This window comes from Leucopleurus acutus (assembly GCF_964270905.1).
Source record: "Leucopleurus acutus genome assembly, chromosome: 6".
Taxonomy (NCBI): Eukaryota; Metazoa; Chordata; class Mammalia; order Artiodactyla; family Delphinidae; genus Leucopleurus; species Leucopleurus acutus.
Window position 1 is genome coordinate 117,623,545 of NC_139149.1, and position 14,863 is coordinate 117,638,407.

A 14,863-nucleotide genomic window follows, 5' to 3' on the forward strand; every position below is an offset into this window, starting at 1 on the left:
GGGCCACGAGACTGCAGGACTGGCCCCACGCCTGGCGCACTTTCAGTCAACCGTGAAAGCGCTTTGGGTTTTAGTGAAATGCAAAATGTCGCCCACTTAAATCTAGACTCCAACTCGGAAACTGCTGGAATCTTTACGTTCAGTTCTTAAAATCCAAAGAGAGAGAGAGGGAGAGACGGGCGAGGGGAGGGAGGGAGGGAAAGGAAGGATGGTGCGGGGGCCAGCGGGAGCTCCAACACAGCCACGCCGGAGGGCACCTTCCACGGTGAGGATGCCGTCTCGCCTGCGCCGTCCGGGACGGAAGCCACGGGCCACGTGGCTTCCGAGCACCTGAGCTGTGGCCAGCGCAACTGAGGACGTGGATTTTAATTCATTTACATTTAAATAGACACGTGCGGGCTCGGAGTGACCATGCTGAACACAGTGGGGCTCCACAGTAGAAAACCCAATTTAACAGGACTCACAGCTTAACTCCGCAACTAAAACGCGGACCTCAGCAATTGGCCTTCAGGAAATCTTACTTTTGTTTCTAAGTTTCAACAGAGGCGGATGGGCAAGTGCGATTTTCTCTCGCGTGGCTCAGTTCTGACCAACAACTTGGCTTTTAGGTGATAAACGGGGCATGTTTTGCTTTTGTGTTTTCCCACTGACACTCTGTGCTTGAAAGTCCCCTCAGGAAGGAGTTGCACCACCAGCGACGGTGGCCGCCACAGGAGACTCTTCCCAAAGCCCTTTCACAGCCAACACTCTGCTCTGTGAATCTAGGGTAACTGCTTCCTCTTTTTGGTATTTCCTCTTTGCTTTTTTCCTTTTTCTCTAATGTAGTAGTTACATTCTAAAACAAAAAGAAGAAATGCTTCAGAAAAACTCTTCAATCCTAATATATGTCTTGATCAAACTAAACCACATCAAAGCCAACTGTTGGCTAATGGTAAGTGTGTGTGCGTACACACGTGTGTGGCGCGTACGCGTGTGGGCAGATGTATAATGGAGGGATGTGCCACAGGAACGGTTTTATTTCTTGAAGTCTGAACACACAGTGTACAAAACCTGCCTGACACAGAGCGTGACTGTGACGAAATGAGATTCTCCAAGTGACACCTGCTCTTTCACAGCAGACTGTTTCTCCCCAGTGATCATCGTCCCAGAATAAAGCTGGAGGGCCCCCCCTTTAAATGGGGGTGCCTCCTTCCACTCCCGTAGGTACACTGCAGGGCAGACTGCTGTCTGCTGGGCCGTTTCTTCCACTGTGCAACTTCAGAATCATTCACTCCCACCCCCGATGTTAAGCTACGTGGAGTCCAGGGGAGTCAGGCGGCCCGGGTGCACCTCCATCCTCGCGAGGCAGCTTCCACGCAGGCGGCCGTCACTTCAGCCAGATCCATCTGTCCCCCACGTCCTCGTTGTACCCAGGGCTGTACCTGCGGCCCGGCAGCTGCGGGAGGGAAAGCCGTGGTCACCAGCAGTTTACAACGTCCGTCCGTCCCCGCAGCTCACCTGACGGCTTCCTCCACTCCACCCTTCCCCTCCCCGCGCCGGCAGGGCCTGCTTCTGGCGGTCCCACTGTAAGGGTGAGGGGTCCCGCGGAAGGAAGCACAACACGACCCTGCCCTCGGGAGCCTCCACGCTGCTGGGGGGGGCTACAAACGCCAGTGGCCAACCCGCGTGTCCGTGCTGCTGCTGGGAGGGTGGCCGTGGAGCCTCGGGCAGAAGTGGCACTGACCTAGGGGAGCCGCAGCTTTCGGGGGGGAGAGGGCGGGAGGGGAGATGTCTCAGCCCCTCTCTCTGCCCCACCTGCCCGTCTCCTGCCAGCACCTCCTGCCATGGGCCCCACCACAAATCGGGGGCAGGGGCCCCAGGGGTGCAGGGCACACTCAGGGTGGACCTGGAGGGGCACAGAGGCTCCCTCACATGGCCAGGAGGGCTCCCAGGGGAAGGGAGCCTGCGGAGAGGGCGAGGGGTCCACAGGCTGGGATGGCGCGTCACGGGGTTGGCCTCCACCGTGGAGCGTGGAAGCCTGGCTCTGAAGGCCAGGCTGGAAGGAGTCTTGCGTGGGCCGGGCAGGGAACAGGCAAAGCACAATGAGATTCATCCAGTTAACAGTGGGTACAAAATACGGAGTTTTCTTTTTCCTGCCTTCCAGTTAATGTGGTCCAGCAGTAGATATGTACACACTACATACCGCACACAAAAATCTTCCACACTTTGCCCTTGAGAACAAGTACTGAAGCAGCTTAGAAAAGAAATCCGCCTTTCCTTGATTCTCATCAGCAGAGGGCATTCCTTACCAGCCACACCGAGGTGGAGGCAGAGGCTACAGTGCAAGGAGGGGGGTCACAGTCACACCCGAGGCCAGACACAGCCCTGCCTGGACACGCCCCGTGGCCACACTACCCATCCCGGCACTGAGCCTGCGTCCCCTCTGGCAGGTGCACAGGCCTGCAGTGGGCGTGCGCGGCTGCAGGACGTGGAGAGAAGCGGGGACCTGTAAGTGGGGAGGACCGAAGTGCAGGCTGACCGCAGCTTCCGGCCCTGGGAGCCTCTGTGCACAAGGTCTCGTCCAGGTGCTAGGAGCACCCTGGGTATACAACAGAGGAAAAAGGAAACACCCGGCTCCCCCCCAGGAGTCATCCTCTTGGGCGGAGACTGGGAAGGGAGCCAGTGGCACACGACGGCCCAGGGTGCCCGCCAAGGGGGAGCCGGCGGGGGGCGCACACGGAGCAGCAGAGCCCGGGGACGGGGCGAGCAGGGACGCCTGGCGTGGCCACCACGGGAGGAGCAGGGGACAGGAGTGGCGGGAGGACCCGGGAGTGAGGGCGGCGCCCCTGCTCTCCAACTCCGACAGGCACTGCGGCAGAAGGTGGTCACTGGGCCGGAAGAGCTGCAAGTGCGGCCCTGCGCGAGGGTCTCAGCGACCTCCACGGGCCTTAAGGGCTCAGGAGAGCCTGGGCAGCACAGCGGAGCACGAGCGGGAGAGAGGTGGGTGGCGCCCCAGGGAGGCGGGCACCCCCCCAGGGAGGCGGGCACCCCGGTTGGCTCCCAAGCGGAATGGGAGCAGCGCGTGGGCTGCCGCGGGGAGACCACCAACGGGCAGGTGGGGAACTGGGTCGGTGGCCGAGAAGGCGGGGCTCTGCTGGAGACCCAGCTGCACAGCTGCCGCTCGGCATCTCGAGGGAGGGGCCGCCATCCCAGCGAGGACGGCGCGGGGGAGAACCCGAGGAGAGGAGGGGCCCCGGAGCCTGCGAGCAGGGTGCGCTGTGTGCAGAGACGGGGTGTGAGCAGAGCCTCTGTGTCAAGGGGGTACTGAGATCGCAAAATCCCCCCTAGACTCCCACGCCCTCACGCCCAGACCCTGTGCCTGTGCAGACATGATTAAGCCGGGACCTCGAGGCGGGGAGACCGCCCTGGACTGACAGGTGGGCCCAGGGTCATCATGAGGGTCCTGGGAGAGGGTCAGGCCAGGAGATGCGGTGGCAGAAGCAGAGGCCGGCCTGACCGAGGACGGGAGCCAAAGCGCGAGGGGCCCTAGAAGCTGGAAAGGAAAGAAGCAGAGGCTCCCCAGAGCCCCAGTGGGAGCACAGCCCCTCGCCTGGGTTTGTGCTCTGCCCCCCAGAACCGGAAAATGACACGGGCACCTTCTCACCCGCTCCGCCTGTGGCCGTTCGTTACAGCAGCTACAGAAAACCCATGCAGCTTGTTCCGCGTTTTATGACGGAGACACTGGGCGTGTCTGTACAACGAGAGAGAGGCCGCGCTGAGGCTGTGGGAGAGCGGCCACCCCCTGGGAACAAGAACCAGGACGGGGGCAGAGGGGCCACAAAGCAGGAGCCGCGGGTGCACCTCCCCACGTGGTCTCTCCCTGTCCACAAAGACGTTCCCAGCCAACTGCTATGAATACACAACTGCTGCAGCAATAAAAGAACAATCTTAATTTTTATCACTCCGTAATTTTTATCACACCAGAAAGTGATTTCTTTTCATTGGAAAGGTTTTCAAGCTTCGCCGACACCAGCACACCGGCACGGGGCCAGCCCCCAGCACCTGCTGAGGAAGGGCCGGGAGGCCACAGTTTGGCTCTGCTGTCTTCTTTGCAAATCAAATTTTAAACCACAGAGCAGAGAATAAAAACTCGCAGGATGTGGAACCTCTGAGTGCAGCCAGCGTCTATTAACTGCATCACAAAATCTGCTCTCTGGACCTCCTGGGGCAGCACCTAACTGGCCTTTCATACCCAGACAAGGGTCCCCAGACCCTCAGGGTTCCCTTTCAGTGCAGTTAAGCCAACAGAAGGGTTCCCATTTGGGATGTTTCACAACGAGAATGCAAAACAAAGCTTCTTCCTTTTCATCACTTCATATCTGCATCTGCTTCTTTAAGTCAGCCTTCAAACCTCCCAGCCCCAGTCCACCACATTCATCACTTGAGAAAACATGCTCTGTGGCCCTGTGAGGACGGAGTGGCCCAGGACCTCCTGGCGGGAGCATCTCTCAGAAGCTGACGCGGGCACCTCGTCCGACCGTCAGCACGAGAGCGTGACTCCTGGACGCGGGCCCGCAGTCAGTTTTGTCCTGGGTCAGGCCGGGGAGCCGCAGGCATGGTAGGTCTGAGCTCAGGGTGGTGCGGCTGAAACAAAGTGATGCTGCTGAGTTTGACTGTGAGGACGCTTTAAACCCTGGGTGAGTTCTGATTTTAGGAAAAGGCGCCCATCTCTACACGCTACAGGCCGGGACGGCATGGGTGCCGTGCAGTGGCTCAAGAGGTCTGGGCTCACAGAGGCTGCTCCTCCCAGGCACTGCTGTCACACGCAGCTTAGAGATGCCGGCAGCTGCTTGGACAAAAGCCAGCTGAGAAGAGAAACATATATGCACTCATCCTCCTGGAGGAAACTGTGCACTCCTTCTACATTTGATACACTGTGTCCTGGCTGCTTCGAGACACGAATAAAAGTCCCATCTTCTCTAACCTTATAAAATACACAGAACATATAAACCAGCTGGGAAGTGGGATGGTAGCAGGTGGAAAGTGCTGGAGGAGTGGAGGGGATGCAGAAGTCCTCCCTGACCGACCCGGACAGCGGAGAAGAGGACACGGTCAGGAGGACAGGGGGGCAAGGGTGACAGGATGGGGTGGAGCGCGTCCTGCTGGAGCCGCCGGGCGTGGAAAGCTGCTCCCTGATGGCCACGACCTCAGTCACCTTGGCCTCTAGCGGCGCCACTAGGGACAGCCCAAGCGAGAGGCCAACCCATGCCAGGTAATGCCTGTAGTTCCCGCCACGAGGGAGTAATAGGGCCTGGACTCAACCCCTGGCCACACGCATCTGGAAACTGGACCACCTGAGTGTGCTGGTGGCACTGCATAGACATGGGCTGAGTGCTAGGGGGAAGGACCTGGGCAGAAAAGAGCCACGTCAATCCAGCTCGTTTGGTCTCTAGCTGAGCAGCAGGCAGGCTGCGTGGGGCGGTGCCCCTGCGGCGGGTGGAGAGCACCCCAGGCAAAGGACGTCCCAGGGTGTCTCCGGGTGAGCAGTCCAAGAGCTGCCCTGGGGCTGAGCCAGCCAGAGCAGAGGGACCGCTCACTGCACGCCGGGGGCCGGGCTAACCCTTCCCTAGAAGACAGGCTGCTCTAGACCCACCAAAGCGGTTAAACATCAAGCCCCAAAGCTTAAACTGACTTGCAAGTATCGTAACTGCCTGCCATTCAACAGAACGAAACACACCCCGGCGCTCACAAACATAAAGGCTCATGACTTACGGCAACCGATGTTCTAGACACGTGAGAGAGAAAAATGTACGTGTAACCAGGGGAAAAAATCAAGCAGACTAAGGACATGACAAAGATGATGGATTAGGAAACAAGGACATTGCAACAGCTATAAAAATATTCAATGTAATCAAGAAATTAAATGGAAAAGGAAAATCATGAAAGAACTGGAAAATATAAAAAGAACTTCTAGAATTTAAAAAAACCCAGGATTCCCGAAATACAAATTCCACTGGGTAGGTGTGGCAGCCATGCAGATGTGCTGCTCAGATGCCCTGCTGCGAGGAGGCCCGAGTGGCCGAGGGCCTAGGTGCTGACCCTCTGGGCCCGCCACCCTGTTCACGCAGAGGCCACGCCTCCCACGTAAGGGTGCAGCCCACGACCAAGAGCAGCAGAAGTTCCATGGCAGCCCATCCGTGGGCCGTGGGCCTCTTTCAGCAGGAGCCTTTGGCTCTAGGACACCCCGTCGGCCTGGCCAAACCCTTCCTGGACTGTTCCTCCCCAATCTCCTCCCCTCCCCTTCCCTGTCACAGGGCCAGACTCCTTCCACCTCAGGCCTGGTCCCTTTATCCTTCACAGGGGCTTCCCTCCAAAACCTCATCGGTGTTTACTCCCATCCTGGCTTCTGTTTCTCGGAGGACCCAAACTAACGCAATGAATTAATAGCGTTATTACATGTAACCGCAGAAGAAAACAGCAGTGAACCTGAAGACTGAGCAACAGAAACTATCCCAAACAAGACACAGAGAGAAAAGGTCAAGGACAAATGGACAGACCCTTAGTGGCCCGTGGGACAGGATCAAGTCATCCAGCATACGTGCACTCCGAGTCCTCGATGGCGGAGGAAAACGAGCTGAAGAAATAACGACCAAACATTTTCCAAATGATAGGAAAACTAGAGATCCTCACCGCCAAGAAACTCAGTAAGCGCCAAGCCGGACAAACAGAGAGGAGGCCACAGGAGCGCATGATGATTAAAGAGAAAGCAAGCAGCCAGAGAAAGCAGCCCCGTTAGGCACAAGGGCCAAGGGTAAGAGTAATTTCACATTTCTCAGCAGAAACTGTGCAAGCCAGGAAGCTATGGAGTATCTTCAGTGTTGGCAGAGAACAACCGTCAACCCAGAGTTCTATGATGAATGAAAAATCTACCAAAATGAAATGGAGATACGTATCTTTCTAAACAACGGCTAATAGAAGTCATCGCTAGCAGGCCTGTAGTAGGAGCTCAGCTATTGAAGGGGGCTCTGCTCAGCCAGGTGAAACCTGGACCTGCATGAAGGAACCCAGCACAGCAGGAACCACAGCTGCAGGAGGAAGGGCAGGAAGGAGGAAAGAAGGAATAAAAAGCTCGAATGAACTGTTTAAAGCCAAAGTAGTAACAGTATATCCTGAGGTTCCTAACATGTGTGGAAGTGAAATACACACGCGTAACAGCACAGAGGACAGAAGCGGGGAGAGAAGCCGGCTGCGAGGGGCTCACGTCATGTGTGACGTGGCCGGATGCTGGCTTTCTGGGGGACCGTGACAAGGTAAAGGTGTGCACTGCACACCTCACAGCAGTCACTAACGATGAGATAAAGAGGTGCAGCGGATAGGTCAACAGAGGGAATGAAACAGAACCACGTTAAACAATCAACTAGCACACAGAAGCCAGGGAAAGAGGGAGGAAGACGCTGCTGCAGGGCTGAAACGTGAGCAGGTCAGGAGCAGCGGGTCCCTCAGCAGAAGCGCCTCGCCCTGACCCAGGAAGCCCCTCCCCGGAGGCGGCTGACAGCACAAAGGTCACGGGCGCGCCCCCTTCAATGGATGACCTCGGTGCCGGTACTTCGGTTTCTGCTCAGAGAACGTCTAACTCTCCAGCCCCAGCTGCTACTGCACGCAGTTATCTACCAGTTAGAGAATCACTCTCAGGAAAGAAGTCCCGTAAGAAAACTGCCGCTTTATGAAAACTAACGATTCGGGAGGAAAGAACACTCAGTGAGTCTGATGACCCGATGCCCTTGGAAATACCATTCGGGAGAAAGCCAACCACACCCCCGCTGCTCAGCCCCCATCAGACGAAGCCAGGGTCCTCACGGGCCCACAGCGAGCCTCCTGGACGTGCGCGGACCCGCTCTCCCCAGCACTGGCTGCCCTCCCTGGAGCGCCCTCCTGAGCATCTATCTCTTCCTCCTGAACGCCTGCCCTAAACGACGCCCGCTCCTCCACGACACCTTTCCTCAAGCTGAGGGAGCCAGCACCACTCCTGGGAACTCCCGAGTCCACCGTCCCATCCTCTGGGTACCCACCTTGGTGACGCCTGCCGTAATCAAGATGGACTTGGATCCTAGAGGGCGGCCTGCCTACCAGTCCCAGCACCGCCTTGGGATCGGACACGGGAGGTCAGCGGGCAGGCACTGTCTCGGAGGTAAAAGATGTTAAGTGACGCAGTCGAGGTCACCGGGCGAGAAGAGGCAGGCTGACACCCGAGCCCAGATGCTCTGACCCTCGAATCCAGGAACGTCTTGCCCACCAGCCCCTGCAGGTATCCGCTGTATTAAACGGCACGTCTCCGTGCGCTGTTAGCGCGTGAAGTCCCTGCACCACGTGGAGCTTTCCCCTCCTGTCAGCCAGTACACACTGAGCTCTGCCGCTGTGAGACTGCAGGACGCATGTCAGGGTCCAGTCCACAACCATCCTGCCCTGGGAAGGCCCCGCTTTTCCTGCCCTTTTACGTGTGCCTCAAAGAACTACCCGGGGAGCGGGGGCACTTTTATTTCTTAGCACCACCTCAGGGGTAGTCAGTGATGCTCGGGGTTTCCTGGTTGGAAGAGTGTTCCTGGAGGACTAAATATATGTCGTAATTCTAGCATCAAATCCTGTGTTGTATTACCGTAAAAAGGAGAATTTTTTAGAAAAGGATGGACTACGCCTTGCCTCTTCTGGATCTGCTCTACTCCACTGGAGCAGTAAATAGTACTGTTAGGTACTGTTGACTCTGCTCTGTCTAGATGCACTAAGGAGCTGGAAACTACTAACTAACTGTGGGGTGGCTCGGGGACTCCAATCCCCCAGCCCTGTTACTCATTATTGCATATGAATGCTGATGAGCCCGGCTAAGAATTTCTCATTAATTTTAAAGAAGAGCACCAGAGAAATTAGTTATTAAAGTCACTTCTTTGATATACAATTTCCCCAATTCTCCATTACCGTTAAACATAAATCAAGTATAAAAAAATGAAATCAACTTCCAAAAAATCTTATTTTATCAAAGTCCATTTTCAAAAACAATCTTTTTATTTTAAAAATGAGTGCCTCCTATTTTTAGCACACGAACACCACAGCCTATTACACATACATCCACACTGAGGTCCTATCTTCACACCACAAGTGTCACAACATCATATACTTTAAATGTCTGAATCCCGTTTAACTCATATTAACTGTGAAGAAGAAAAGCTGCTAACTCAAGCGCCCGTTCAAATACCTGGAAGCGGGATGTGTCCTAAAAATTCTAAAGCCAGGGCTTCCCTGGTGGCGCAGTGGTTGAGAGTCCACCTGCCGATGCAGGGGACACGGGTTCGTGCCCCGGTCCAGGAAGATCCCACATGCCACGGAGCGGCTAGGCCTGTGAGCCCTGGCTGCTGAGCCTGCATGTCCGGAGCCTGTGCTCCACAACGGGAGAGGCCACAACAGTGAGAGGCCCGCGTACCGCAAAAAAAAACCCACCAAAAAACAAAACAAAACAAAAAAAATTCTAAAGCCAAAGTAATGACTGGACACACGCAAAGTCCAGGCACCCCTGGTGGGTCAGGGTGCGTGTGAAACACTACCCTATCATTTCGCACCAGCAGGTCCCGGTGAAAACCTGCAACTGCACACCAATCAGTGCACCTGGTAGAAAGTCTACCTTTTATATACTAACTTTCTTCTCCAAGGGACATATGTTATTTCCTGCACGCAGAAATATAAGTAACGGGACATGGAGATGAACACTGGACTTCGATCATGAGCTTTCCATGGGGCATGCACTGAGGGCAGAGGGGTGCGTGCCTCTTCCAGCCACAACTAATGAAGGACAGACTGAAGACATTTAGCACCTACTTTCACGTTAAACGACTTCTAAACTGAGAATCGGTATTTTAACATAAAAGATAAATACCAAATTAAGCTCTAACTAAGGTTTGAACATCGAGAGGAAACATGAAACGACCGAGTCTGTACCTTTCTTCTTCGGCAGGTTTAGATACATTGATCCTAAGGCCTTTCCGTTTATTGCAAGTTTGTCTTTATTAAGGTGAACTTCGTAAAGGCAAGAACATACAGTGTTAACATATTAAAGTTATTAAACATCTCTATTTTTAAAAATGGTAAAGAGGAACTTGATACGGCAAATGAAAATAGTAACCTGAGATAGTAAAGAAATAAAAATAGCAGGAGAGAAAACCGAAGATCCTGTTGTCCTAGCAACTGTCTTGGACAAGATCGGATTCATGGAAGGAACGCAGTATCTTAACAGCATCTGGCCTCCTTAAATTGGAAAGAGATGGAATCGGTAAAGTGGAGACCGACTCACAGCTTGTCTACCCCAAGGGAGGGCTGCACAGTAACAAAAAGTGACCTGGCACAGTGCCTGAAAAATGACTTTAAAGAATTAGCAGGTGCTCATGCACACACTAGGGTATATGGATTTGTCTACAGGGCCACTTCCAAACAGAAAATGGGAGGGGCTGTGTGAATGAAAAATGCGTTGACACATGCTTCTCAGGCTCCGGGGACTCACGCCCCTCTGAGAGCCCCGGGCAGGCCCTGGAGACCAGATGGGAGGCTGAAGGCCAGCAGGACCCCAGCCAGTCCAGCCACAGGACTGAGCCACATGCCCAGGCCACCAGATCCACCAAACCAAACCAAACCGACGTTACAAGTCCTTCTGTTCTATGAAAACCCGAGCTCCCTTCTCTCCTAAAAAGGTCGCTCCGCACTAGTGGAGGCCCCAGGGCCACAACACAGCTGAAGGGGCAGTGCTGACACGTGAACTGTGCCACGAGCCGCCGGCCCAGGCTGCACGGGAGGCCCCGCGGCCCCAGCCGGGACCTGGGCGTGAAGGGCTGCCTGCCATGGATGGCAGACGCCGTGGCCTCACCTGCCCTCCCGGAGCCGCGGGGCCTCACCTACCAGCGGTGACGAGAACCGTCATGCCTTCCTGTGGGCACAGCGCGGGGCCCGCCCACACGGGGGCTCAAAGCTGGCCAGCGAGGCCACTTCCTCGTCAGCCTCCTCCCCAACCCCGCTCCCGTCCCGTGCCCTCAGGCCCGCTCCCACCGTGACCCTCCGGCCTCACCCTCAGGCCAGCCTCCCCGACTCCCGCCTGCTCCCGCCGCCCCGGGTGCCCCAGGTGCGCGGCCGCGGGGAGATGCCTTCCTGACCCGACCTCCACCCCGCTTCTGCCGCACACCTCCTCCTACCAGTGTCGCCCTGGGCTGGCCCCCGAGCCTCACGCCCTTCCCTTGTCTCTCAGGTTCTCCTCACAGGGCTTCTTGCAGTCAGTGATTCTAAACAAAGCCCGCGGCTCATCCCAGGGGCCCACAAAAGCCCTTCCCCGCAGCGAGACTCAGGATCCCCGAGCAGCCGGGAGCCCCCGGGGCCTGCCTCGGTTCCCAGTGCTCACCACTCCCCCTTCCCGTCATGAACACATGCCCCGGAGCCAACACACCAGCCCCCCTGCCCGCGGCAGCCCCGTCCCGGCGGCCTCCAGCCCTCCAGCCTTCTCCTCTCGGAGAAGACCCAGGCCCCCAGGCTCCCGACGACTCGGCTCACCCCCTCGTCCTGTAATCCCAACACCCGGGCCACCACCGTGAAGCCCTCTCCCCCGTCAGCCCCCAGCGGGAACCTCGTCGCATCCTGTGTCCACGTGTCTGTCGCCCCCACTGGTCGGTGACTCTCCAGAGCTCTGTGTCCTTAGAGCAGCGTCTGGTACTGAGAGTGCAACGAATGGGCACCGGATGAATACACAGGACAGGGGAGCTCCCAGGGCCTCTTCCTGGCTCTGCGGTGTGACAAGCGTGGCCACCACGGAAACGTATCACCCTGCACGCTGCGGAGCCAGAAAGCAGGCGCCCAACTCCAGGGCTGCAAGAGCTCAGAGGCCCCATGAAGAAGTTCCCGGAAAAACAGGCCCCTTCCCAGGATACGGGCCACCTGTCGGGGCCTAAGTCATGCGGAACGCATGCCCAAATGCCAGCGTGGACCTCAAACTACACAAGGGCAAGCAAAAGGAAGAATTACAAACGCCCAAGAAGCAAAATGAGTTGTCTGGGCCCTGTGACCTGGACACTTCCCAGCTCAGGCCCCGGCGCCCCTGAGTCTGTCCAGCCTCTAAAGGAAAGATCTCCATAAACCAGAGTGCCTGACGGTCTACAACGAAAGGCCACTGTTGCCACAAGCAACTCCCCCTCTTAGGAATCCCCTGCACCCCCACATCGTCCCCACTGCCACCAGCATCCAGTTCAGAGCACACCCAGGTGTGGTCTACACTGCTCCCCACTCTCTTCCTAGGACCATACACGTGAGTCTGAAAGTCGTAAGACCAATACCCACGTCCATCACAGGGACCTCAGGTGCCCACTCTCCTGTCTCGCAGTCACAGCCCTTCCCCTGTGGACCCTCTTTCGTTTGAATCCTTCCATGATAGTTTAGTTTTGAAAACCTAGGGAGTAAGAACAAATCTGGCTGCACAGGGAACAGCAAGGTTGCCCCGGGAGACAGCAGCTGCGGGGAAGGAAGGTGAGCTTGTCCTGGTCACAGCCATGCCCCCGTCGTCTCTCACCCACACCCTGAAGCTCTGCTTCCCCGCCTCCACCCGTGCCCCAGTCGACATCCAACACGGCACGCAGAGCCATCCTCCTAACACGTGGTTCAGATTCTATCGCTCAGAGCATGCCAACGGGCCACAGCTTTGCTGCGACTTCAACCGAAGTCCTCACACCGCAGCCCACAGGCCCTCGCTGCGCGCACCCTGCTGCCTTCTCACCTCACCTGCGCTGGGCCCGCCCCTCCATTTCACCACGTGGACTCTTCCTTTCCTAGAACGTGCCAAGCCTGCCTCTACCTCCCAACCCTGCCCCCTCCCCGCAAGTGCAGCCGGGACACCCACGTCTTCTGGTACCCAAGGCCTCTCTCCACAAAACAGCTCCCACCCGGGACGGCTTTACTTCCACCCCACAGCACTCAGAGGCCCCCCCTACGTATTTGGTGATCGCTTGCCCATTCCTCCCCCAACTCTGTCTTATTCCCCAATATCCCCAGTGCTCAGAACAGTGCCTGCAACAGAAAGTGTTTGCTGAGTGGTAAGTGACTCGATGTAGCACACGGCCTGAGGTGACCCCACTGGGGCGTGTCTGCAACGTCAGGCTCAGCACCACGTGCGCGGGCTGAGCCACCATCCCTCGTACCACTCAGTGCTCTGGAGATGCCCGAATAGCTCTCCCGGACAGAATCCTCCCATCACCGCACAAGCCTTTTATCCTCTGCGTTTCCCTCCTACGCCTTCAACGCTGGGGACTGAAAGATTTCTCCATCCCGGGGGTTCACTGAGCAAATACATACTGAGCAAAGGAAGATACAGAGCTCCCCACTTGGACCCTCTGTGGAAGGGACATGGGAAGAACCAGCACCAAATCAGCTTTCAGATCATACAGAGAAACAGACGCCTTCCATTTCCAGCAAAACAACAGCCCAATACCCTGAAAAACCTCGTGATATAAAACCTCTACAAATGCTTTTAAATGCACTGATGGGCTCTGCGAGAAATCATAAGGGGCTGAAATGAAGAGCGAGCTGGAAACCAGAGGGAGAGTTGCAGCCTCCGCCACCCCGGGGCATCTGCAGAGCCGCTGGGAGGCAAGGCAAAGCGGCGCCCCGTGCAGGTGGACACCTGTGATGCACCTCTGCACATATGCGCAGCTCCGAGGGCGCACCCTCAGGGGAAGGCGGGAGGGAAGAAAGCGCCCTGACGGCAAGGGGGTCTCAGCGGGCGTCTTAAGAATTCACAGCCTCAGCCTGTCCTCACACAAGTGTGGGGTTCCAATCCTCACCATGCGGGGCCTGGAATCCCACAAGCAGCAAAGGAAGCTTAATTCCCGGTTCCTCCTGAATCTCAGGGCCTGGAGGCGGCAACAGACCTTCCAGGAGCAGGGCTGTCAGCGTTAGCAAACAACACAGGATGCCCTGTGAACGAAGTATTTGGGGCGTGCTTACACCGAGAGAGTCTGGGTTCACCTGAAATCAAACGTCCCTGGGGCCCAGGGATAAATACCCACGAAGCATGAACTCAGTGTCCAAAGTCTCCAAAATGCAGAAGGAAATAAGCCACCATGGGTGAGAATCAGAGGACACAATAAACGACAGAGTCAGACAGGCCTCCAAACCTGAGATCACACACAGAAGACAGTGACTACATTTAAGATGTTCAAAGCAAGAGAAGAAACTGAAAACAGAAGCAAGGAATAAGGTCCTACCAACAAATCAGAAAGTACCCACGTAACAAAAGAGAAATTTAAATCTAGACCTATCTTGGTTAAACTCTAAAACACCAAAGACAGGAAGAGTAGAAAGTTCCTGAAAGAGAAAAGGAGACCATAATATTTCATTTAAAAAAAAAAAAAAAAGGAAGCAGACACTTCTGGGGAAGAAACTGTCATAAAGGGACTTCCCTGGTGGTGCAGTGGTTAAGAAGCCACCTGCCAATGCATGGGACACAGGTTTGAGCCCTGGTCCAGGAGGATCCCACATGCCGCGGAACAACTAAGCCCATGCGCCACAACTACTGAGCCTGCGCTCTAGGGCCCACAAGCCACAACTACAGAGCCCGAGTGCTGCAACTACTGAAGTCCGCACACCTAGAGCCTGTGCTCCACAACAAGAAGCCCACGCACCGCAACGAAGAGTAGCCCCTGCTCGCCACAACCAGAGAAAGCCCGTGCGCAGCAACAAAGACCCAATACAGCCATAAATTAATTAATTAATTATTTTTTTAAAGAAAGAAGAAACTGTCATAAATTCCTATTTTTGGGGTGTTTATGGCCATGAACATATGGAAAATACCACTTGCACCTGCATAAACAAT

The 14,863-nt window shown here is 55.9% G+C and overlaps 1 protein-coding gene across 1 annotated transcript in view; it reads right to left on the reverse strand.

Annotated features, from left to right (window-relative positions):
• Nucleotides 1-1,005: 1,005 nt before the first annotated feature.
• The window catches only part of NDUFA10 (NADH:ubiquinone oxidoreductase subunit A10), a 49,499-nt gene continuing 35,641 nt past the window's right edge, over nt 1,006-14,863 (reverse strand). Inside the window, exon 10 of the mRNA XM_082841533.1 lies at nt 1,006-1,435. Coding sequence (XP_082697659.1) covers nt 1,367-1,435 — 69 coding nt within the window. The 3' untranslated portion in view covers nt 1,006-1,366. The remainder of the gene's footprint in view (nt 1,436-14,863) is intronic.